Here is a 22042-nt window from a genome sequence, read left to right on the forward strand (position 1 = left end):
ATGACAAAGCTCTTGGGTTCAGGTCCCAACAACCGTAAAAGGTACTGATGAAAACTCCAAGCGAACCTGAAACTCAACCTGGCCTTTCCATCTGTGTACCCTTGAGCGTATCACATCACCACATCTGTAAATAGCGGGACAGAGCTTTTTTTAAAGGGGTAAATATATCATTTTATTTTTTACTCAACAACTAGAAAGGCAATATATATCTGTCCAGAAAAAGTCTGGTCATTGTTAATAAAATGCGAACAGTCTGCACAACATCGATGTAACCTGGCAGCCAAGGAGAGTTGAATGGAATGCGCGTATGTGAACAATGACGACTTTACTGTGCTAGTCGGTGGGGGCAGGAGACTCCCAGTGGGGCAGACCCACAGTACACATGCCCTTGAGTGAGCGTGTGCACTGTGTGGTCATCGCATTAAAAACGACTGAGGGAGTAGAGCAACGGATCTGCATCAAGTTTTGCATTAAGTTCGAACATTCCTCTGTGGAAACTATTCAGATTGTTCAGAAGGCCATGAGCTACTGGTGATTGGCAGCTTTATCATGACAACACACCACTTATGCATCACGTCTCGTGCCGCTTTCTGGAGAAACATCAAATCAGCTGGGTGACTGAGGCCCCTACAGCCCAGATTGGGCACCCTGCGACTTCCGGCTTTTTCCCCAAGCTAAAATCACCTTTGAAAGGGAAGAGATTTCAGACCATGGATGAGACTCAGGAAAAGATGATGAGGCAGCTGATGGCGACTGGGAGACCTGTGTGAGGTCCCAAGGTGCCTACTTTGAAGGGGACTGAGCAGTCATTGTCCTAGGTACAATGTTTCTTGTATCTTGTATCTTCTCTTCTTCAATGTCTCTATCATAATACATGGATGGATACTTTTTGGACAGACCACACACACACACTCATATATATATGAAACACAAAACTACAGAACTCCTAGAAGTTAACAAAACAAACAAACAAACAAGCCTCTAGGCAACCTTGGGTTTAGCGATGCCTTTTCAGATACAACACCAAAGGTACACTCCATGAAAGAAATCATCGAAAAGCTCTACTTCATTAAAATTAAAAACATCGGCTCCACAATGGATACTGTCAAGAAAATGAGAAGAGAAGCAAGCAGCCCTGAGCGGTGTGGCTCAGTGGGCTGGGCATCATCCTGCAAAGGGAAAGGTCACTGTTTCAATTCCTGGTCAGGGCACGTGTCTGGGCTGTGGCCCCAGGCTCCGGCTGCGGGTGTGCGAGACGTGACCAATCAATGTTTCCCTTGCACGTTGATGTTTCTCATCCTCTCTTCCTCCCCTTCCCTCTCTCTAAAAATAAATAAGTAAAATCTTAAAAAAAAAAAAAAAAGGCAAGCAAGCCACAGACTGGGAGGAGATATGTACAAAAGACATATTTGAAAAAAAAACCCTCACATCTGATTAAGGACTGTCATCCAAAATATACAAAGAACTCTTAAAATGCAACAATAATATAACAATCAGCCTAATTTTAAAATGGGCAAAAGATATGAATGGACACCTCACCAAAGACACACAGATGGAAAGTAAAACATACAGATGGAAAATATATACAAATAAAAGATGTTGAACATGTCATTAGAGAACTGCAAATTAAAACAGCAATGAAAAAATGGAATACCAATACATACTTATTAGAATAGCCAAAATCTACTCTGCCTGGTGTGGCTCTGTGCATTGAGTTCTGGCCTGCGAAAGGCAACAGATATACATATCTGTCATGTGCTGATGTTTCTCTCTCTCCTTTCCCCTCGCTCTAAAAATAAATAAAATGTTTTAAAAAAAATAGCCAAAATCTAAAACACTGAATATTAAACACTGCAAAGATATGGAACAACAGGAGCTCTCATTCATTGCTGGTGGCATACAAAATGGTACGGACACTGTGGAAGACAGTTTGGCTATTTCTTTAAAAAAAAAAAAAAATCCTCTTACCATACAATCCAGTGATCAATCTCACTCCAGTATTTATGCATACTGCCAAAACTTGGAGGCAACCAGGATGTCCTTTAATAGATGAATGGATAAACTGTGGTCCATCCAATGGAATATCATTCAGTACTAACATGAGCTATCATGCTCAGACATGAGGAATCTTAAATGTATATTACTGAATTAAAAAGGCCAATTTGAAAAGGCTACATCCTGTATGATTCCAATTATATAACATTCTGGAAAAGGAAAAGATCGATGGTTGCCACGGTTAAGAAGGAAAGAAGGGATAAATAGGTGGATAATGAATTTATTCTGTATGATGCTATAATGGTGAATACATATTACACATTTGTCAAAATCCATAGAACGTACAATAGCAATACTGAACCCTAAAGTAGACTAGGAATATTGGGTTATAATGATGTGTCAATGCAGGTTTATCAATTGTAACCAATATATCCGTCTAGTGCTACATGTTGATAATGGAGGAGTCAACATGTGTGGGGTAAGGGGCTCATAGGAACTCTGTGCTTTCTACTGGATCTTGCTATAAACCTTAAACTGTTCTAAAAGAACCCCTGCCCCCTCTTTTTTAAGAGAGAGAAAAAAGTATCTGGCCTTCATATTAATTCACTTCTGGTAGTACCCCCCAACATTTCTGATATTAAATATTATTGTGATTTTCTAATATATATGTATATAAATGAAGAAATAAAATATGTAAAATGAGTAAGATGTTTTCTTTGGCAAAGAGATTGCTTTTCTTTCCTTTTTCTAGAGTTCATGAAATTCTGGGTGTCAGAAACACATATCCTTCCTCTGTATTATGTCTCCCGATGTGGCTACAATACCTTGAAACTCAAATTGCGTGTGTTATCAAGTAGGTTATATATAATGATTTGATATGTAACCTCTCCAGTCTCAGCTTTCCAGATACAAAGTTATCAGCTCCACAACAGTTTTTTTTCACTCTGCATAAAAAGAGCTGTATTTCATCCTCTTGCAAACACAATTTAGGTACAGTATCCCTCCTTTCTTCAACCATTCCAAAAAAACAAGTTACCATATTTCACTTCAGCTCTGGAAAGATTACCTCCTGGGAAGGTAATAATCTGTCCCCAGAAGCCTAGGGCTGGTGATAGATTTTGTTAAGACAATAAAATTGGGTTTGGGGTTTCAAAACAGTATACTCGGTGCATGGGGAAACAGTATTAGAATGCGGGGAATGGACAATATAATCTAAAATCCGTTGGACACCTTACAGACGTCTTTAAAACTGACCCTTTGGCAAAGTCTATTTTCATTCAGTGTATCCTCAGGCTTCCTGCTTTCTCCACTCATCTGCAATGCACCAATCCTCATGTTATTTCTTTTCTTGTTTATGTAAGTCCTTTTCCTTCCAGAATGTAAAACTCCATGAACACAAGAGACTTTCCTGTCCCCCTTGTTCATTACTGATGATCAGCATCCAGAACACTTCCGCACACAGAGCAGGTGCTCAGGAAGCTGGCTGCACGGGCGACCGTGCCACACTCCCGTCCCCCCTAAGCAAAGGCGCCCCCGCCCCACGCAACCCTCCTGTGCCAGGCCAGGGGCCAGGCGAACAACCCTGAGGCTGCTGTGGCCCCCCCGGCATTATCGCCCTCTCCCCCTCCAGCGCGGGACCGAGGGTCAGCTCGCCTGCTGTTTGTCCCCACCCAGGGCCAGCCTCCACGGGAGGGACCGCTCCTGTCCCGTGCACCCCACTCGTCCCTGGCCGCCCTGAGCCTCGAACAGTGCAGCCACTCCGCGACACAGGGCTCGACGAAGGTGTGCAGCGTGAACGCGCGCCAGGCTCCCTGGGAGCCAACCCAGCGCGCACCCTGGCACCCTGGCACCCTTGCTGTAGCAGACGCTGCTCCACAGCTTGGATCCGAAGTCAGGATAAATGAGTGCTGTTCATTACAGGCTGGAGGCAGTAGAGATGCTCGCGTGTGTCTATAATGCTTTTATCATTATTATTCTAGGATAATTTTGTTTAAAGTTGCCACCTCTAAAAAATGGGGGAAAAAATCATAGTAACAGATATTCAAAGAGGGCAAGCTCTTAAATAGCCATAAATTCAAGAGTAAGGACACTGGGAGGAGTTTTTTTAAAAATCTATTTTCTTGATTGAATTGTTAGCTCACACATTAAATCAATGCTTTAGAAACAAATAAATCTTTGCAACCAATGTGTTTTTAATGGCAGACATTGGATTCCAGTATTTCAGCAGAAAGCCTAATTGTGTAGCCCTTATTTTGAAATAACCACACATAAAGAACCCGCACATGGACATAACTTTCCTGAAGAAATCTTAGACTGCAATGTGTTCTAAATTAATAAAGCAACCCCTCTGATGTCCTCGGGAGAGAGCCGGCAACGGAGAAACACCACGTCCATCATTGCGGCCAGGACCAAGCGTGCTCACGAGCGACGCCGTTCCGCGCACGCTGGGGGCCGGCCTGCCTGAGTGAGCCGACACCGGCCCCCCAGGCTCCGCTGTCCTCACCAGCCTCCGAGCTCCCCTGAGCAGAAGGAAAGAAAACTCAGTCTGCCACACCAGCGGAAGAACTGGTGTAAAGATCTGGTAGGTGGAAGTGCTATGGAAGATCTAAGTTCAAACCCAGGAATGCTACCCAAAAAAGACATAAAGCTAGACAGCAAAGAGCAGCCAAGGAAACTAAGATACCTGTAGCTTATGCTAATAGATAAACACTTACTACTCAGAATATATAAAGAACTCTTGTTAACAATAGATGTGCTAAATCCTTACGAAGTACTAATACAATTAAAAAGAATGAACTAGATCTGTATTTCAGCAACAGATGTGTCTCAAAAACATGTTAAGTGATACATGCCATGGCACTGCATTAACACAGAAAAAATACAACAGCAACAGTTCACACTGAATTCTTCTCGAGGGCAAAAAAAGAAAGGGGCATGAAGGGGCAGATGTGGAGGGCAGATATGTCTTTAAATTTTCAGTGAAGTTTATTTATTAAAGGAAGACTTAAACAAGTACAGTAAGTTATTAACAGTTGGTTATTTAGTACTTAGGTGTTGGTTATTATCTGTATTGTTCAGTATTTAAATTTTTTCCACATAAAAAGAGCTACCTGTGGTTCACATAAGATCCAGACAGTGTTCTTTTTAGAGAATCTTCTTGCCCAGAATGCCTTGCATGTATAAAAACACTCAAATCCTGAATTGCAGAGTTGTTGACAAACAATGCACCTACATCGAGTATAGAGGAGTGGCAGTCTCATTAATTCAAGACAAATACAAACCTAAAATTTTGGCCAAATCTATTACAAGAACTTTGAAGACTTAAAAGCCTTTACCCACCTAGAGATAAATACTATGACTATTTTTCTTTAATGCAACACCTTTTCTAAGTAGAAACGTAACTAAAAGTGTTATATAAGGACTGGAGTTTCACACATCCTGTCTATACCCAGCACTGAGAAAGACTATAGGACACAGCTGAAGATTATTTTAAAGTAACAGCATACCTGACTGGTATGAATTTTATATATCACTTCTAAAAGGATCTTAGACTATTTAATAAACTGAAAGTTTCCCATGCACAATCTTTACCCCATTAACAAACATCTAGTCATTTTTCTCTATTTAGAAGACCAAAATTTGTGACTACAGTGATCATGAATATAAACAAAAAGATAAGCAATATTCCACTCCAAATAAAATTCTATCTAAATCGGAGAGTGGCAAAACATGACTCATTTTTTTCAGACAAAGCAGGAGCCAACACAGACATCAGTGAGGGAGATGAGTAATGAGGGAGAAAGAGGTCCCAATTTCTCGAGGTTGTAGTTGTGGTTTTAACTTGACTGAATTACAAAATTAACAGTTTGAGTCAAGCACATAAAGTCAGTATCAGTGGAAGCAAAAAACTTCCCGCAAATGTTGGATCCCCAGTGGAGATGACAGAGATCATACAAAAACACCCACACCAAAATCAACGCATCCCAATTCACAGCAGACACACAGAAAGGCAAAACACGTGCGCATTCCGCACCTCTAGGGTCCAGCTTGAATTTCCAATTTGTGAACAACGCGGAACAGCAGAATGGGGCTGGTTGATCAGTGTGTAATCTGTCCTGGCTTCCTTTTCAGGAGAGAACCTGCGTGGCTACGCCGATTAGAAGTGATGACCAACGAGGCCTTAAGTCAATTCAACAGGGGCCGGGGGAAAAGCCCAGGAGGCCTGGAGAAAACATTTCATGTTCCCTACCCTGTCCTTTGCAAACCGTGCTTGTTCTCCAAAGTTTCGCTCCAATGCCTTCTCTTCGGGAAAGGCTCGCCTCACCTCTCGGTGGGAATCAGCGACCCGTCCCGCGCGGCGCTCTGACCACGAGCGGGCGGCCTGGCCCTCCTGCCTGACCTCGACCTCCAGGGGGACTGGGCCTCTCCGCTGCCTGGATCTAAGCCGCGCTCTTGCATCCCGCTCCCTCGCCCCAACCCACCCACGGCTTCCCACGCCGGGGAAGCCGCCCTCCCCCGGAGAGCCGGGCCCCGCCGTCCCCGGTCTGCTCTCTTCCTCCCCTGCCCCGCGTAACTATCAGCCGCTCTGCCTTCACAGTCGACGGGAACGGGAGCACCTCTCACCACCCCCTCGCCACTGCCGCCTCCCCGGCCCCAGCCAGAGCCCCTGCCACACTCTTGCCCGAATTGCGGCAGTGCCTGGGGCTTCCACGCACGGCTGCCCCCAGCCACTCCCCAGACCTACTCTCCCCACACCCGCCATGTTCTCTGAAAAAGGGGCTCCGCTCAGGGTCCTCCGCAGCCTCCCATGTCACAGCGTCACCCACGGCCTCCTGCGGCTGCCGACCGCAATGCCCGCCCTTCCTCTGGCAGCCCCTCTCCTCCCACCGGCGGCTCCCCCGCTCCCGGCGGGCACGACCACCTCGCTGGGCCCTGCACACACCAGGCTCACCGCTGCCTTGGGGACTTGGGCGTGCCCTTCCCTCTGCCTGGAATGCTGTTCCCCCAAACGTGCGCATGACTCGCACACTCGCTCTATACAGGTCTCGGCTCTAACGTCACCCTCTCAGAGGCACGGCCTCCCCCGTCTCCCTCCGTAAGACGAAACCCACTCCCAAGCCCCTTCATCCTGCAGCCCTCCTTTCGCACCTACCAGGTCAGCGGCGCCACGGGCACAGCGCCCCCTTTTCATTTAGTGCCCGTCCCCCCACGGCGCGAGTTCCGTAAGGCACAGGTTCCGTGGGTTTCCCATCTCGGTCGGTCACGTTTCAGCACCCCACGTGGCACACTGTGGGCGTCCCGGAAGCGAGAGACGAACGAGAGGTCCCAGTGCTGTGCCAGGCCCCCCAGCTGAAGACGACCCTGCTGCGCCTGCCCAGGCACCCGCGGACCATTCCAGGACCACCCAGAACGAGTGAGGACAGAGCTCTGGGACGGGGGCTCTGGAATGCTGCATCCCAACAGGAATTACCAGGCGACAGGGACCGCGGTCACCACGGAGCAGCGCCAGGTCTGTTTCAGGCACTGCACACATGTCAACTCACTTCACCCCCGACACACCCCCGGGGGAGGAGCGCAAGCAGAGAAGGTAAGTGTTTGGTCCAAGGACATGGGGCTTTCGCAGGGCATTGTGAAATTCACACTCAAGCCCTCTGGCCCCTGAATTTCCACTCTTAACTGCAGCATTGTGTACTACCGCTCCCTGAATACTGGATTAAAGGTAACAGAAGGAGATTTCTGTAAACACAGGACGGTGAAGAGGGTGGGGAGCTGGGCGCCAAGGAAGTCCTGGCATTTGGAAAGATGGAGGCACACCCACCTGGAGCCACAGGAAAGGCCTGGCGGATACAGTACAAGCGCTCAGGCCTCGACGCCGGGGATGCCCCGCGGTCAGGGCAGAAGGGGTGCGAGGGAGGTGAGCAAAGCTGAGCGATGGCGGGAGGGCCATATCTTCTGCTTTCAAAAGCACATACATAGTTTAAGTAAAAATAAATTGTCAAAACTATCTTAACCCTACACAAGCCTGGCAATGAGCTCTGCCTGAGGAAGTGGAAGGAAAAATATTAAAAATGATTCTAGAAAGGTACACGTCAGGGAGGAACGGGTTTTCCTTTTCTGATCATGGGCTCTAAAAAAAGTCCTCATCGCCGCCTCTAGCAGCACTCAGGATAAACTGGAGATAAAAATACACGTACTCGCGGCATGTCTGGGTGTGCATGTATCTGAGTGTTTGTCATTCTAGACAGTTTGTAAACATGGTACTTGCTTAAAAGAGAAAATACAGCTGAGATTTTTTTTCCCTAAAGCATGGCCCAATTGTGAAAGGCTTTGACAAAGCCTAAGTATTCTGACCACCAACCTATAAGAACTAGGAAGTCAAGGAATGTTTTAAAATAAAGGAATGCGTGATCAAATTCTGATTTTAGAAAAATAACTTTGAAGACTGTATACAGGGTAGTTTGAAGGGCGAGGGAAACAAGGAGACAGAAAGTTGGGGCCTGGGGCAATAACCCTGAAGGGAGGGGGCCTATGCTCAGGGTGCGGCTGTGGGGTAAAAGGAGCAGAGCTGCAGGAGGTGCTGCTGGGTAAAACGGACGGAGGAGACAGGAGAACTGGGGGAAAGGGGCGTGAAAGGTGAGTTCAGGGCTTCTGGCTAACCCAGTGGGGTGCGAGGGCCATTCCCACGGCACGGAAGACACGGTTGGTGGGGACGAGAAAGTCCACCACCGACGCAGGGCGGGACACAGGAAGGCCGCCGTGCTTTCCCGACAACTGGACAGGCAGGAACACGCGCTAAGCAGTCGGGAGGTCACCGGTTTGGTAGTTTTCGGTGCAGACGGGAGGGCGGAGGGCCGGGTTAATGAGACCACGCGCGGAGGAGTGCCACAGGGGGCAGACGCCTGGGAAATGTCCACATCCAGGAGGGTGACAAAGAAGTGGGTGGGTCACCATAAAAGTCAAAGACAAATGTTGCAGAGAGAAACCTGGTGAAGGAAGAGGGCTCTGGTGGAGGGGTGAAGCCTCAGAATTGAAAGGAAAGTGAAGACATAAACAAACAACTGAGATTCACGGCTTCCGAAAGTTTTATTATTGTACAAGGAAGACTGGGCATCTGCTTAAGTGGGGGAACAATCTCAAGAATGTGATTTCTTTTCAGGAAAGGAAAACTTAAACCTGTTTGTAGGCACTGGGAGGGAGTAAGGAGAAGAGAAATTCAAGACACCAGAAATAGAGAGGCTGACAAATGGACAGGACCCCACAAATGAAGGGAAAGGTATGAGTAAAGAAGAGGGCGTGAGGAGATCCTGCCGACTCTGCAATCGGGAGGGAGGAGGCACGAAAGCGCACGTTTGCAGGAGGAAAAAGCGGCCAGCACTTCTTGTTCGCGTCCTTCCCCAGGGAGGCAAGCGCACGGCGTCCTGGCACCCCGCTGGCGTGCAGGCCTCACCAACGGGCTCCCGCCCCCCGCCACGGCCAGCTCTCCTCTCCCTCTGCGGCAGCCTCAGACCCGGACTCCGGCAGCTCCGAGGGTCTGCCAGGCGCCATGCCTGCGCTAGGCCCTGGGATCCGGGGGTAAAAGGCACAGTCCACGCAAGGCCAAGTCTTGCTGACTAACGGGGAAGGAAGTCTTGTAACCAAATTCACTCGCTGTGAGGAGTGTGGAGGTACAGGGGAGAGGCTCCTTGCGAGTGGAGAGCGTGTCATCAGAGTGACCTCACGGAAGGGAGGCCGGAAGGGAGGCCGTGCTGAGCCTGAAGGGGGAGGAAGCTGCTACACAGGAGGAACGAGCTCGCTGCCCCGAGTGGTGGGAGAGATTCTGTCAAAGTCCAAGACCAGGAAAAATGAGAGGCATGGGCGCAAGCCTGAGGAAAGAGCAAGGGCAACGGGCACAAATGATTTTCTAGGCCTCATTAAAGAATTTAAACGTTAGCTGTTTGGCACTGGGCAGACATCTAGTGATTTTAATCAAGCAAGAGATAAGCTCAGATTTGTACATTTGAAAGTGCCATCAGTCTGGAGAAAAGAGAGGACTCGGACAGGAAGGCCAATTAAGAGGCCATGAACAGTCGTGGGGGGCGGGGAACGACGAGGAACAATGAGACAGCCGCAGAGGGGACGCGAGGCAGAAGGGGCAGATTTGAGTCACAGGCTCTCTGAGCTCGTCCGCTGTGTGGATGTACCACTCAATGAGATACATGCCGGAAGAGGAGGTTTGGAGAAAAAAAGGGAAACGGACAAGTACAGTTTGGCCCCTGCTGCATTGGAGGTACCTGTGGTCCTGTATGTGGGCTTGCTCAGGCCCAGGGTCATCCCTAAGTGATGTCAGAGGCCAAGGGTGCTGGCAGAAGAGCCCCACAAAGGGGAAAAAGGAAGACAGGAAAGCCGGGAAGCTGCGAGAAAGAGGAATACGAAGAGGCGGGGAGGGGGAACCTGTACCCTCCTCACTACCAACAGGGCTCCAGGGGAGTGGGCCACAGCGGCAAACCAAACCGGGGGGGGGGGGGGGGGCGTGTCGAGAAGCAGGGTGGCAACAGGTGTCATGGCTACCGAGCCACACGCGGGGCGAAGAGTGAAAGCGGAGCAGGAGCCGCGGCCACGGAGCACAGCCAGCCCCTGGGCGATGGCAGGCGTGGCAGGCAGGGAGGACACGGAGAGTGCGGCCGGTTCCGGAACTCGGCCCGGGAGAGTCGAGGCAAACGCGAGGGGGAACGCAGTTCTTTTTTAAAGGTGGAAGAGACAACACTCGGATGTTTACTGAGAGTGACTAAGTGCCAAGCACTGTGTTCACGTTAGATACATAAAGGAAAAAAGGAATAATCTCGCTCTGAAAGAAAAAGGCAACAAAGACATTTGTTTAAAACTAATGATAAATAAGTGAAAGACCCAAGCAAACTGACCCAGTTTTCTGTGGACCCCTCTGGTGGCCTCGCGGGCTCCCCGACCTCTGCCGCTCTCTGAGCACAATCAGAGGTCAGTCAGGTGCCCCCACGCCCAGCCAGCGGTGATCCTCCTGTTCCTCAATTACAAGGGAAGTTTTGAGTGAGTGCATCCGCAGATTCTCCAAGGAGTGATTCATTGCTTTCCTTCATCCAATTAGTAAAGCAGTGTCTGACTTTAAAAAGGTCAAAAAGCACGAAGTTAGATTTTCAGAGCAGTCCATCAGGATACATTTACATGCCAACAAATCAATTCAACCAACAGAATGAGAATTCAAATAAGCCTCCACAAGGACAAACCTTTGGTTTTTCAGCAAATCCCTCTTTTTATTCTTGTGTACGCTTCTATTTCAAATGGTCATACCAAACGCTAAAAAGATGCCCAAGTCAGGGTTATAGCCCCTTCTTTGGGGTGACTATGAGAGGAACACAATGCTAAGAACAGAATATATTCTATCGGTCTCTGCTGGTTAAACTAAAGAAACAAAATCTGTAAGAGCTTGCATTCCAGTAGAGACGACAAAGCAGCCAGTCAATGAAGCCCCCAGAGAGCAAGACATGAACAAAACCTGCACAAGACACACAAGCCGTAAAATGCGCAGTGATGCAGAGAAAACGGGATGAGAATCTCTCCAAGAATACTCAGGAAAGGTTAAACGAACAGCAAGCTTTTAAACAGGAACAAGAGGGCTCATTAATTAAACACACAGAAGCCCCCTGTGCCAAGTCCTGGCAGGCACCACGGGAAGCGCCAGCTCCGGCTTCTGCCCTCAAGGGGTTTCCCATCTTCCTCCTTCAGATAAAATAGGCCTGAGTCTCTCAAAGTTAGAGAGAGAAGAAAAACTAAGATGCACTGGGTTCAAGCCTCCCCATCCAAAAGATGCAAAAATCAGAGTGGAGGCGGTCAGCCGGTGCCCTGAGGGAGGGCAAGGGCAGGGACCTAAGCCTCCTTTGTCATGCAAAGCAACTAGCTTTAGAGAGGGCAAGAGAAAGGTGCTAATTAACACCTTTTGCCAAATCCTGGTCCTAGGTTTTCTATTTCTTTCTTTTTATGTATTGATTTTAGAGAGAGAAGAAGGGAGACAGGGACAGAGGTGAAGGGAGGGAGGAAAAGAGGGGAGGAGAGGGAAACCTCGATTCGTTGTTCCACTTACTGAGGCCTTCGCTGGTTGTTTCTGCACGTGCCCTGGCCCGGATCGAACTGCAACCTTGGTTTTCTGGCCCATGCACTAACCCACCGAGCGAGACAGAGCTCTAATTCCTACAGCGGAGATGCTAACACTGAGTTCCCCGACAGGTACCACTCCTTTCCTTCCCTTTCTCACTACACTGTAAATACGGAGTGATGTTAACGAAAAGGCTACGATAGTACCCAACCGCCCCCATGGTTTTGACAGCAGACACAGGAAATGAAGGACTTCAAGGAGGGAATGCGGTGGTACAAGGGAAGGTATAATACTAATATTAGCTCACAATTTTCAATACAAATAAATGATACAATCGGAAGTGATCAAGTTAGGACACAAGTGCTTAGGGGACAGGAGAATTAGGAAAAAAAAAAGTTTCAGCCGGTCACTGCAACGTCCCAGAGCCACTTGGCACCTCACGTGGGCGGCGCCGAAGAGGCCATGACTAGATTGCAATTACAATTAAGCTCCTTTCTTCTTCCGTCTCATTTCCCTCTTTCTCCATTCCCAAGATCCTATTTCCAGTTCTTTCATCTTCCTAACAACATAATAAATAAGAAAACCGAGGGCCTTCCTAGTCAGTCACATGCCCAGTCTTCTTTTATGGGAAGAAATATAGCCAACATAATGATAAAGAACATGGGCTTTGCAGTCAAACGGATCTTGGTTCAAATCCCAGCTCCACCTCTAAGTCAGGTGCGTAAGTTGCAAACCCGAGAATCCCAGCTGTGTCCGCTTCCTAGGCTTGTTGTAAGAACTAGATGAGCATCTATAGAAAAATGCCCAGCACACAGTATGAGCTTGCCCAATCGCACATCTCAAAGGTCACCTTCCCAGCAACAGCCAAACCAGGAAGTGGAATTAACACAGCTTTTCCTAAGCCCCAGCCGCGGACGGCCTCCAGGCTCTCCTCTCCCGGACAGCACCTAGAGCCTGGGGACTTGAAGGGCCAGCACTCCTCCCTCGTCTCCAATTTCGCCCCTGGCCCACAGGAAGCTTTCACCAGGGGTGACCAAGCCAGGTTACACTCCACCAGACAAGATGGGGTCCTAAACGAACCCTCAAAGAATGAGTTGTTAAAAAGGCACAACTCCCAAACATTCCCAACTGGACAACCACCTATCACGCACAGTCACTATTCCCATGCGTGTCTCTAAGCCCTCTCTCCAATCCGATTCCTGCGCTTGGACGTCATCTTCAAGGGAAACGACTTCCCAAAGCACACCTCGCACGGGATAAAACAGCACCTCTTGTACTCCCCTTGAGTCTCTCTCTTTCAGCATCTGAGAAATCTCTAGCTATATATAACTCATCTTTATTTGCTTCTCTGCCTAAGGTAGGGGCCTGTCAGATGCATGCAGAATTGAAGGTTTGGCACTTTAAAGGCTTGTAAAGTTTATGGTGGCACCTATAAAGGTCACTGATTTTAGTCAGACATTCTTATCGTAATAAGCACCCTTTCAAACTTCTTTAACTCCCACTTTACAATTCTGCAAACCTGTTGAAATCTCTACCACACACAAGTTCTACCCTACCTTCCAAATTCAGTAGCTGAATTGCAAAAATTACTCAAAAGATAAATGCTTTCTAAATACAGAATCATTAAACACCATCAAAATCTGATATAAAAAGTGAATATTTACAAAGTAAATCAAAAAATGACTTGGAGTCATCAATATGAACTTTTTAAAAAGCATGGGGAGAAATCCCTCTTAAAAATTCCACAGAGACTAATCCTCAATTAAGTAATGCTCTTAGTAAATTATCCTGACAGCTACTAACACTTCCTCAATGGTTTTAAATTCTGTGCCTCCCTCCCCCCAGGAATGAACCCGTTAACGAGTTCACTCTAAAGAGCCGAGAGAGAGAGACGGCGGAAAGACGGCTTCGGGACTCCGCAGACCCGGGTTAACCCCGTGCCACTACTTACCGTGTGGCCGCACCCGCGGGCGAGCCCCCCAGCCACCGCGTGGCTCATCTCCCAGGGCAGTGACAGAGTAAGATAAAGAACATAAAGCATCTCTGACAGCCCCTGGACTCTGCGGACTGTGTTCTGGAAATTAAGCATCTTCTAGGATCGTTCGTTGTTCCCTTCCCTTCCCCACCCCACCCCCACGTCACAAAATAAACGTCAGCAACACTCAGATCGCTGTTCTTAACTCCCGACCCACCCCACTGAGGGACCCCACCCCGTCGCCCCTACAAACATGCCTTCTGTGCCTAGCCCGCAGACGCAGTTCCCTCTTGCTCTCCATTCTCTGAGTGCCCTCCGGCCTTTAAGGGCAGCCCAGAAACGTGTCATGAGCGATTCAAACCTCGCTCAGTGGCCCAGGGACCCATTCCACTGTCTTCAAGTACAATCCTGAAGACACAAACAACGTTCTCAGTCTATCTCTTCCCCAAAATATTTACAGACGGCCCCTGACTTACAACAGTTTGTCTCAGGATTTTCCGTTTTATGATGGTGTGAAGGTGGCACCGTTCAGTAGAAACCATACTTTGAACTTCGATCTTTTCCCAGCTGGCAGTGTGCGATACAACACTCTCTCACGACGCAGGGCAGTGAGGCAATTTTGCCTGAACGCAGGCTCATATAGCGTGGGCTAAGCTAAGCTATGATGTTCGGTGAGGTCAGGTGCATTACATGCATTTTCTACTTATAACATTTTCGGTCTGCAATGAGTTTATCAGGACACAACCCCTTTGTTAGTTGGGGAGCACCTTTATATCCCTAACCCCCTTTCCCAAATAAGCTAAGGTTGCAGGAGCCTGCTGAAGTGCCGGCTGTATACTAATTCAAACATACCACTGCTCAGTGTAAGCCCACCAGCAAGCCTTTGGGCGCGTCGCTGGGTGTGCACACATACACAAACCCAAAGCCTGGCCGAACACATTATTCGACATGGATGAAGAGAAATACCAACCCCCTAGTCAAAAATGACTAGGATAAAGGGGAAAAAGGCAAAGGATAAAGGAAACTTGTCTGCGGCCATACCACCCTGAATGCATCGATCTCGTCTGATAAAGGAAACTCTATGAAGCTATATCTGTAGTGTTACTGTTTTGTGCAATTAATGCTAGAACATGATTAAAAAAGAAAGCCCTTCAAGATTTTTCCCGTAGGACTATTCAGTTGTCTGAATGTTGCTTTTTCTTCTTTCTCCAAGCAGGGGGAACCCGAAGGCACATTAGGGCATTGTTTCTAGACATCAACAGTTTCTGTTAAAACAACACAGTAAACGCTTTGAAAAATAGACATTCTAGAGATACTCCTTGCCAGATTGATATATTTTTAAAAATAATCTTAAAATAACTGTTCAAAGTTCAGTAACTTTGTTTCCAACACAAGGCTCTTTAAATAACTCTTATTTTTAAAAAGCCAGGAGCCTAAGCTTAGGTCAAGCAAAAACTTCAAAGAGGGCCCAGGCCCACGGAGCAAGGGCCAAGCGGTCCCGGACATGCTCTGCTGATGGCAGCCTGAGCGGGGCCTGGGACAGCAGAAGAGGAGGGAGAGCCTGGAAGCCGGAACGCAACTTTGCTTTGAATGCCCTCTCTGGTGCAAAATAACTGTGCAGAAGGCCTATATTTTATTTCATTAAAGACACTGTGTGGCAGCCCTGTCTTGACTAATGGAACTCAGCACTCTCTGTTCCTCTTTCTTGTCACCTTGCTGAAAGCTGCGTTCGTTTGTCCCAAATCATGGTCATCTTTCAGATGGCAAGTTTTTCAAATACAAATGGGGGATGTATGAAGCAATCTTAGAGATAATTCCTTACACAAAACTAAAGTTTTGAGGTCTAAAAATTGAGCCTGGGAGCAATGTTTGACTGATAACCAGTGCCACTGACTCCTCCCGATTCTCTCCTACTGAGTGGTAACATTGTAGCATCAAAGTAAAAAGTGCTGTGCCTTCAACACTGGAAGGAAAAACACCAGGTTATTTTTTAAAAAGGTAGTATTAATAATATTTAGAAGTTCGTCTCTTCAACAAGCATCAGTCCAGGCTAATTATTTTAGTAAACCCACACCTGGATGCAGAGCTACCAGGCAATCATGAAGATGCCTGTGACACACATCACAACCGCACTCAGCAAAGAACCATCACTGTTTCCCAAGGACTGTGTAAGGCTACAGCCGGGAAGGAACCGCTTTTTCCCTAAGGAGTTCAGTGTGAAGAAAGTAAGTGAATATCCCTGGCTGGTATGGCTCAGTGCATTGAGTGCTGACCTGCAAACCTAAAGATTGGCAGTTGGATCCCAGGCCAGGGCACGAGCCTGGGTTGCACGCCAGGTCTCCGATTGGGGGTGAGCGAGAGGCAACCATGTAACTCGAATACACTGATACTTCTCTCCCTTTCTCCCTTCCTTCCCTTGTCTTTACAAGTAAATAAAATCCTTTTAAAAAGAAAAAGAAAGGTAGAAAATAAAAGAGAGTTAACTTCTAGTTCTTTTTCCCCCCCAGGAACAAAACTCGTAAGAGTATAATCTATGAAGATTTAAGTCTGACTCAAGTTCAGTAAGTTTAATGCCACTTGCTTCTGATGCGCAAGCTGGTTAACAGTTAAGTAAACAGAAGACAATCTACTCAGGACAGATTCAACCCACAGCAGTGGAGAATCTTGAGCATACTTCTGACATTTTTTTGCACTGTAGAACAGTCTGCTCTTTGTGATCATGAAATGTTAAGGAAATCAGTGCCATGCTAAAACTAAAGAATTAATGCTGTGCTTAGCATCTGAAAGATAATTACTGCATTGAACTGACTATATCTATAGCATTTTATGTTTTTGCTTCCTAAACAATGTTAAATTACATATTAACTTAAGGGAGTGAACTAATGATTCTACACACGATTTCTTTATGCAAAAGACAGTATCTGCAACCTATGTCTCCTCTACAGTACCCACATTCCTATTTCCCCCCCAGGGTGGTACCCAGCCACACCAGTCCATCGATGATATCCCACCTGATAGCCACCCTGACCAACTGCACGCCCATCTGAGACTTCTTAGGGGCCACTGGTTTAGTCTCAGAATAAAGCAAAGGTAAACGGGTGCACAGTTGGTTTAAGCCTGAGGTTCTCAGCTCACAAGGATGACTAAAGGTAATTCTCACGCGAGCATCACGGTGGTGGGAGGAGAGATGTGCCAGGACGTGGAGAGGGATTAACAGTCTTGGACAATAACCAATAAAAGAGAAGACATACTATTTCCCGTGGGTGCAATCCGATGGAAGGGAAGGGAGAGGAGAAAGAAGAGATGGCAGACACCCTGAAGTGACTCATGCAGGAAGCCTTCTCTGGGCTGGGCAGCAAGCGGGACCTCAGAGAGAGGGGAGGGAAGGCCAGCATCAGGCCTTGGAAGGAGTGAGGTCGACAGCGTGACAGCACAGAGCACACGTGCCACGGGCTTCCAGAAACCCCTAAGTCCTTCAGAAAGGTCCCCCACCCCTGTCCAAAGGAGCGCCTTCCTATTTCCCCACAGCCGACATCATAGCGTCACGCCAGCAGTCTTTCTCCTTCTGGTCCTGAACACGGTGCAGCACGGCACTTCCTGTAAGACTGCACAAGGTCACGCAAGCCTGTGTTCTCCCTTCTTCCACAATACCCCCCTTAACTTCAACATCATCAAACAAAACGCCCAAGATTGACTAGAACCCAACGTACACAGTCCTGTATCATCCTGGGCTACACTTAAAAGCTGATTAATTTTTCCTTTGGGTGACAGGCATTTTCACTATTACCTTCTCAGGTGAAGTCAGCATACAAGTTTGATTCCTTACCTAAGTGAGCCACCCGAAGTCAGAGTCATCACCCACAGTGACCTGGAAGAAACCAGACAGTTCTCATCCGGAAACGAGCAATCTCTATACAGCCAGGGTACTGAGCTTCTCCTTTAATTTCATTGTTTTAGCGATCAGCTTAAAACAAACGATCTCATCGAGTGGTTTACACATGACGCACATGCCTCATTGGAAGTCATGAGCCAACAGCCTTCAACAATCTGACACCACGACTTCTCTTGGGCCACTTTCCTAGCGAAAACACTCAGTGACTTTGGCCATCATTACGTTGGCCAACCCAAGGCCAGAGAATTCACTTTTCTCTGCTATATCTTTTAAGTAAAAAAGCTTAAAAGATGAACTGTCTAAATACAATAATAAATCTCTGTATAATATTGTGCATTTACAATGTCTTCTAAACAATAACAAAGCTTTCTACAGGAGGCAAGGTAGCTTTGAGCAACACTCCCCTCCCAACCAGCCCCCCCCCCCCCCCCACCCCCGCCTGTCACTAGGGAATGATCCCAGGCTTTGGCTAGGGAAGTGCCTGGCCCAGGGCAATACAGGAGGCAGGGGGAGGGGCTGAGTTGCAAGGGATCAATCAAAGGAGGACCAACTAAGGAGAAGCATCACAACATGACCTCGGACACCAGCTGCATCTGTGCACAGAAGGCCTTAGAAGGTCTGAGCCATCTACCAGCCAGCCTCCTGCACTTTGCCCTGTGACCCCAATAAATGCTCCTGGCCTACCCTTCAGAACTACCAGGGGCACCCAGAGGAGCCCAGTCAGCTCAGCCATCCCATGCAACTTCCCCTACCTGACGCCCTCCCCGCCCACTTCTTCTTTCAGCTGCTCCCACTCGACCTTTAAACTCAGCTCGAATGACACCTCTTTGAGAAGCTGACCTCCTTACCGCTGAGTGCTCTGGATTACCCTAAGTCACTGCACTGTCCCGGCCAATTCTGTCTTTTGTCCCCTCCCCTGGACTTAAGCTCCAGGGTGGGGGGTTGAGGGACCATCAGGGCACGCATGTGATGGGACTCATCTTCTGCTGGTACCTGACACACGGAGCAGGCACTCAGGACATGTCTGTGGACCACATGCGTCAAAGTGCTGATTCCAAGAGGAGCCACGTCAGGCTTCCCTCCACAGTCCCTGCCTGGGTTCCCTTCCAGCCCAGCTCCCCCAGGCCAGGAGAACATCACGTAAGCCAAAGGATGCTCACGGGATTATAATGCACGTTAGGTTTCGTGGTGGGTTTTGTTTTTGCTTTATTTTCACTTTAAATGGAAAACCTCTGGTTCCCTATACGTTGGGAGTCACTCTGAATCGCTCTCCTGGGGGCAAAGGGACAGCCCCCATTGTGGAGTGCTTCCCAGAGGTCAGGCAGCCAGGTGCTTGTCCAGAGCCTGAGCTCCGAAGTCTGGGTTCAAATGCACCCTCTGCCAGCTGGGTATCTGGCCAGCACTCAGTCCACAAATACCTACTGAGCTCCTACCGCGGGCCAAGTGCTGGCGACAGCGTGGGGACTGGCCATTCCACCTGCAGCACACGCGCATCGGCCAGCCTGTTACCCCCTCACAGCACGGACCACTGCCGGGAAGAGCCGCGCCTGCGGCGTGTCTCCCCCCGTTAGACGGGAAGCTCTGAGAGCAGGGACCTCGCCTGTCTGCTCCGCTGGTTGTCGCTCCAGTGCCTCAGCGCACGTGGAGAGCAGGCCTGGGTAAGTCAGACGAGGTCCCTGTGGTCCCGCGGCGCTTATATTTTACTGAAGAACGAAGGCAGCGGGAAAAGCAACATGGAAACTCTCACGCAGGGGTATCCGCCCTGTGGCCCGCAGGCCGAGGCTGTGAATGCGGCCCAACGCAATACTTAAAAACTATTCGTGGTTACATGTCGCAACATATTTAATGTCTGGCCCAGGACAACTACTCCTCTGCCAGTGTGGCGCAGAGAGGCCCAAAGCCTGGCCACCCCGCACAGGACCCCGCGGGGAAGCGCCCTGGCCTCCCCGAACACTCGCAGCCGGCCAGGCTGCCTCGGGCTCCTGCTCCAGGCAGCTCCGGGGAGAAAAAGCATCTCCCACCCCCGCAGCTTTCCCGCGGCCGCACTGACACGAGCAACAGGCTGAGGAGACGGCAGAGGACGGCGGGGCCCGTGCCATCGCACTCCCGCGGAAGCACCGTTCCTTCGCTGGCGGCCCACATAAGCGCTGGGCCTCCGGCAGAGAAGGCCAGATCCTGCCCTCATGGAGCTTCCCTTCTAGTGCGGAAACGCAGTACACAAGCGGGTACAACGGTCCTTTCGGGGGGGTGGGAAATACGTGCGGACCGCAGAGCCGCGACGTGACAGGGACTGGCTGCGTGTCCAGGTGGGGCGGCCGCTCAGGGCAGCCCCCCCGGGGAGGTGACATCTGACCTAAGACCTGAAGCCGTCAACCTCGCGGAGCGCAGCGAAGAACCTCGCAGGCTGGCACCGAGGCTCGCCTTCGCGAGCGGAATCCCACAAAACTCGACAGTAAGTTAAAATGGCAACTGTGCCGAGTGGCTGGAGGGCGAGGCGCGCACGGGGAGGCTCTGGGGAGGAGGAGCGGCACCGCCTCACGCACCCGGGCACCCGGACGCAGGGCCTTCGGGTGCAGGAGGCCCTCGCCAGTGCGGGGGGCGCGGGGCGCGCGCGCCGTCGGGCGGGGGCGGGGGCTGCGGGCCGGGCGGGGGCCGACGTCACCGCCGCGCCGGCCGGTCCCTCCGGAGCGCGGGCGGGGGCGCAGGGCGGCAGGGCCTGGCCTGCGGCCGAAGGCGGCCGGCCTCCGGCTTACCTCGGAATTTGAGCTCGTGCTGCGGCTCGAGGCTCAGGACCTGCTCCACCTTCGCCATGTTCCTCAGCGGCGGGGCACCTCTCGCGGGGAGACCCCTGAGAGGTCACCTGAGGCGGGAGGAGTTAATGCTGCGCCCCCTTTAAATTTGGGAAGGGGGGGCCGGCCGGGGCGCGGGCGGGGGTCGCTGCGGGGTGCGCGCGGAGGGGGGGGGGTGGCCTACGCGGTGCAAGCGCAGGGGCGGAGGGCGAGGGCGAGGCCGCGGTGCCCGGCGAGCGCACGGCACGCACGCAGCGACGCACACGGCGACGCACGCACGCACGCACGCACGCAGCAGTCTGGCTGGCTAGGACCTTCGCGCAACCGGGCGGCGGGAACCTGCGCTCCCGGAACTTCTCTAGGAGCAGTGCGCAGGCGCGGCGCTGGCCTCGGGGGCGGGGCTCGAAAGGGGCGGAGCGCCGCGCTGGACTGGTGGAGGGGCGTGCCCAAGAAGCGTAGAAATGAGGACAGCCTCTGCGAAGACTGTTTTTCCAGGGCCCGTGGGGACCATCAGTTGTGTTAAGTGCTTTATTCAATAATAATAATTAATAACAATAAACTTCCACTTTTCCCCTGCATATGTAGTGACAGGCACTGTTAGAGACTTTGAATAGTAATGAAAGTATTATTTATTCTCATTATAAACATGTTTATGGGTGAACTATGTGTACGAGGCACTGTGCAGTTTGAAAAGCAGTAAGTATAAATAGTTGCCAATTATTGCTTGTTTATTTTGTGCCACTATGGTGTACGCTTTCAATAACAACAGCAACAGCTAAAATAAAAGCTATGCTATATTACATGTTTACGATGTAGCAAGCACTGTGCTGAATCCTTTACTAATAGATGCTTACAAATACTTAGAAATGCAATGACCAGGAAAGTTGACCTGGTTCCTACCCTCTCCCTAGAATCCATTGAAGAGACAGCCTTTGAGTCAATAACCACACAAATAAGTTACGTGATTAAAAATTCCTGGAAACCCAGGTCTGCCTGGCCTCAAAAGTGAGCACTGCCTCATTATTGCCATCTAAATTTTACTCCATAATATAAGGTTTACCAAAGAAAATATGTGTTAATAGTCTCCTATATATAACAGATGAAACAAACGTAGCAAATAGTTAACAATGCTCACTCTGTAATTGCAGGCACATGTTCTTCGTACTATTCCCGTTTTTCTGTGTATTTGAAATTTTTCATAATAAAAAGCGGTTGTTTTAAGATGATCTTTGTCTTTTAACTAGATCATTTGGTCCATTTACACTTATTATATTTCCTGATATATCAGA

General features: G+C 49.2%; 1 protein-coding gene across 1 annotated transcript in view; it reads right to left on the minus strand.

The window, feature by feature from the left end:
• VAPB (VAMP associated protein B and C) overlaps positions 1-21025 on the minus strand; it is a 47057-nt gene extending 26032 nt beyond the window's left edge. The window contains exon 1 of the mRNA XM_054573569.1: positions 20718-21025. Within this exon, the coding sequence (XP_054429544.1) occupies positions 20718-20775 (58 nt within the window). The 5' untranslated portion in view covers positions 20776-21025. The remainder of the gene's footprint in view (positions 1-20717) is intronic.
• Between the last annotated feature and the right edge of the window lie 1017 nt (positions 21026-22042).

This window comes from Pteronotus mesoamericanus, unplaced genomic scaffold (assembly GCF_021234165.1).
Source record: "Pteronotus mesoamericanus isolate MK-2021 breed Mesoamerican mustached bat unplaced genomic scaffold, CSHL_Meso_final contig_25, whole genome shotgun sequence".
Taxonomy (NCBI): domain Eukaryota; kingdom Metazoa; phylum Chordata; class Mammalia; order Chiroptera; family Mormoopidae; genus Pteronotus; species Pteronotus mesoamericanus.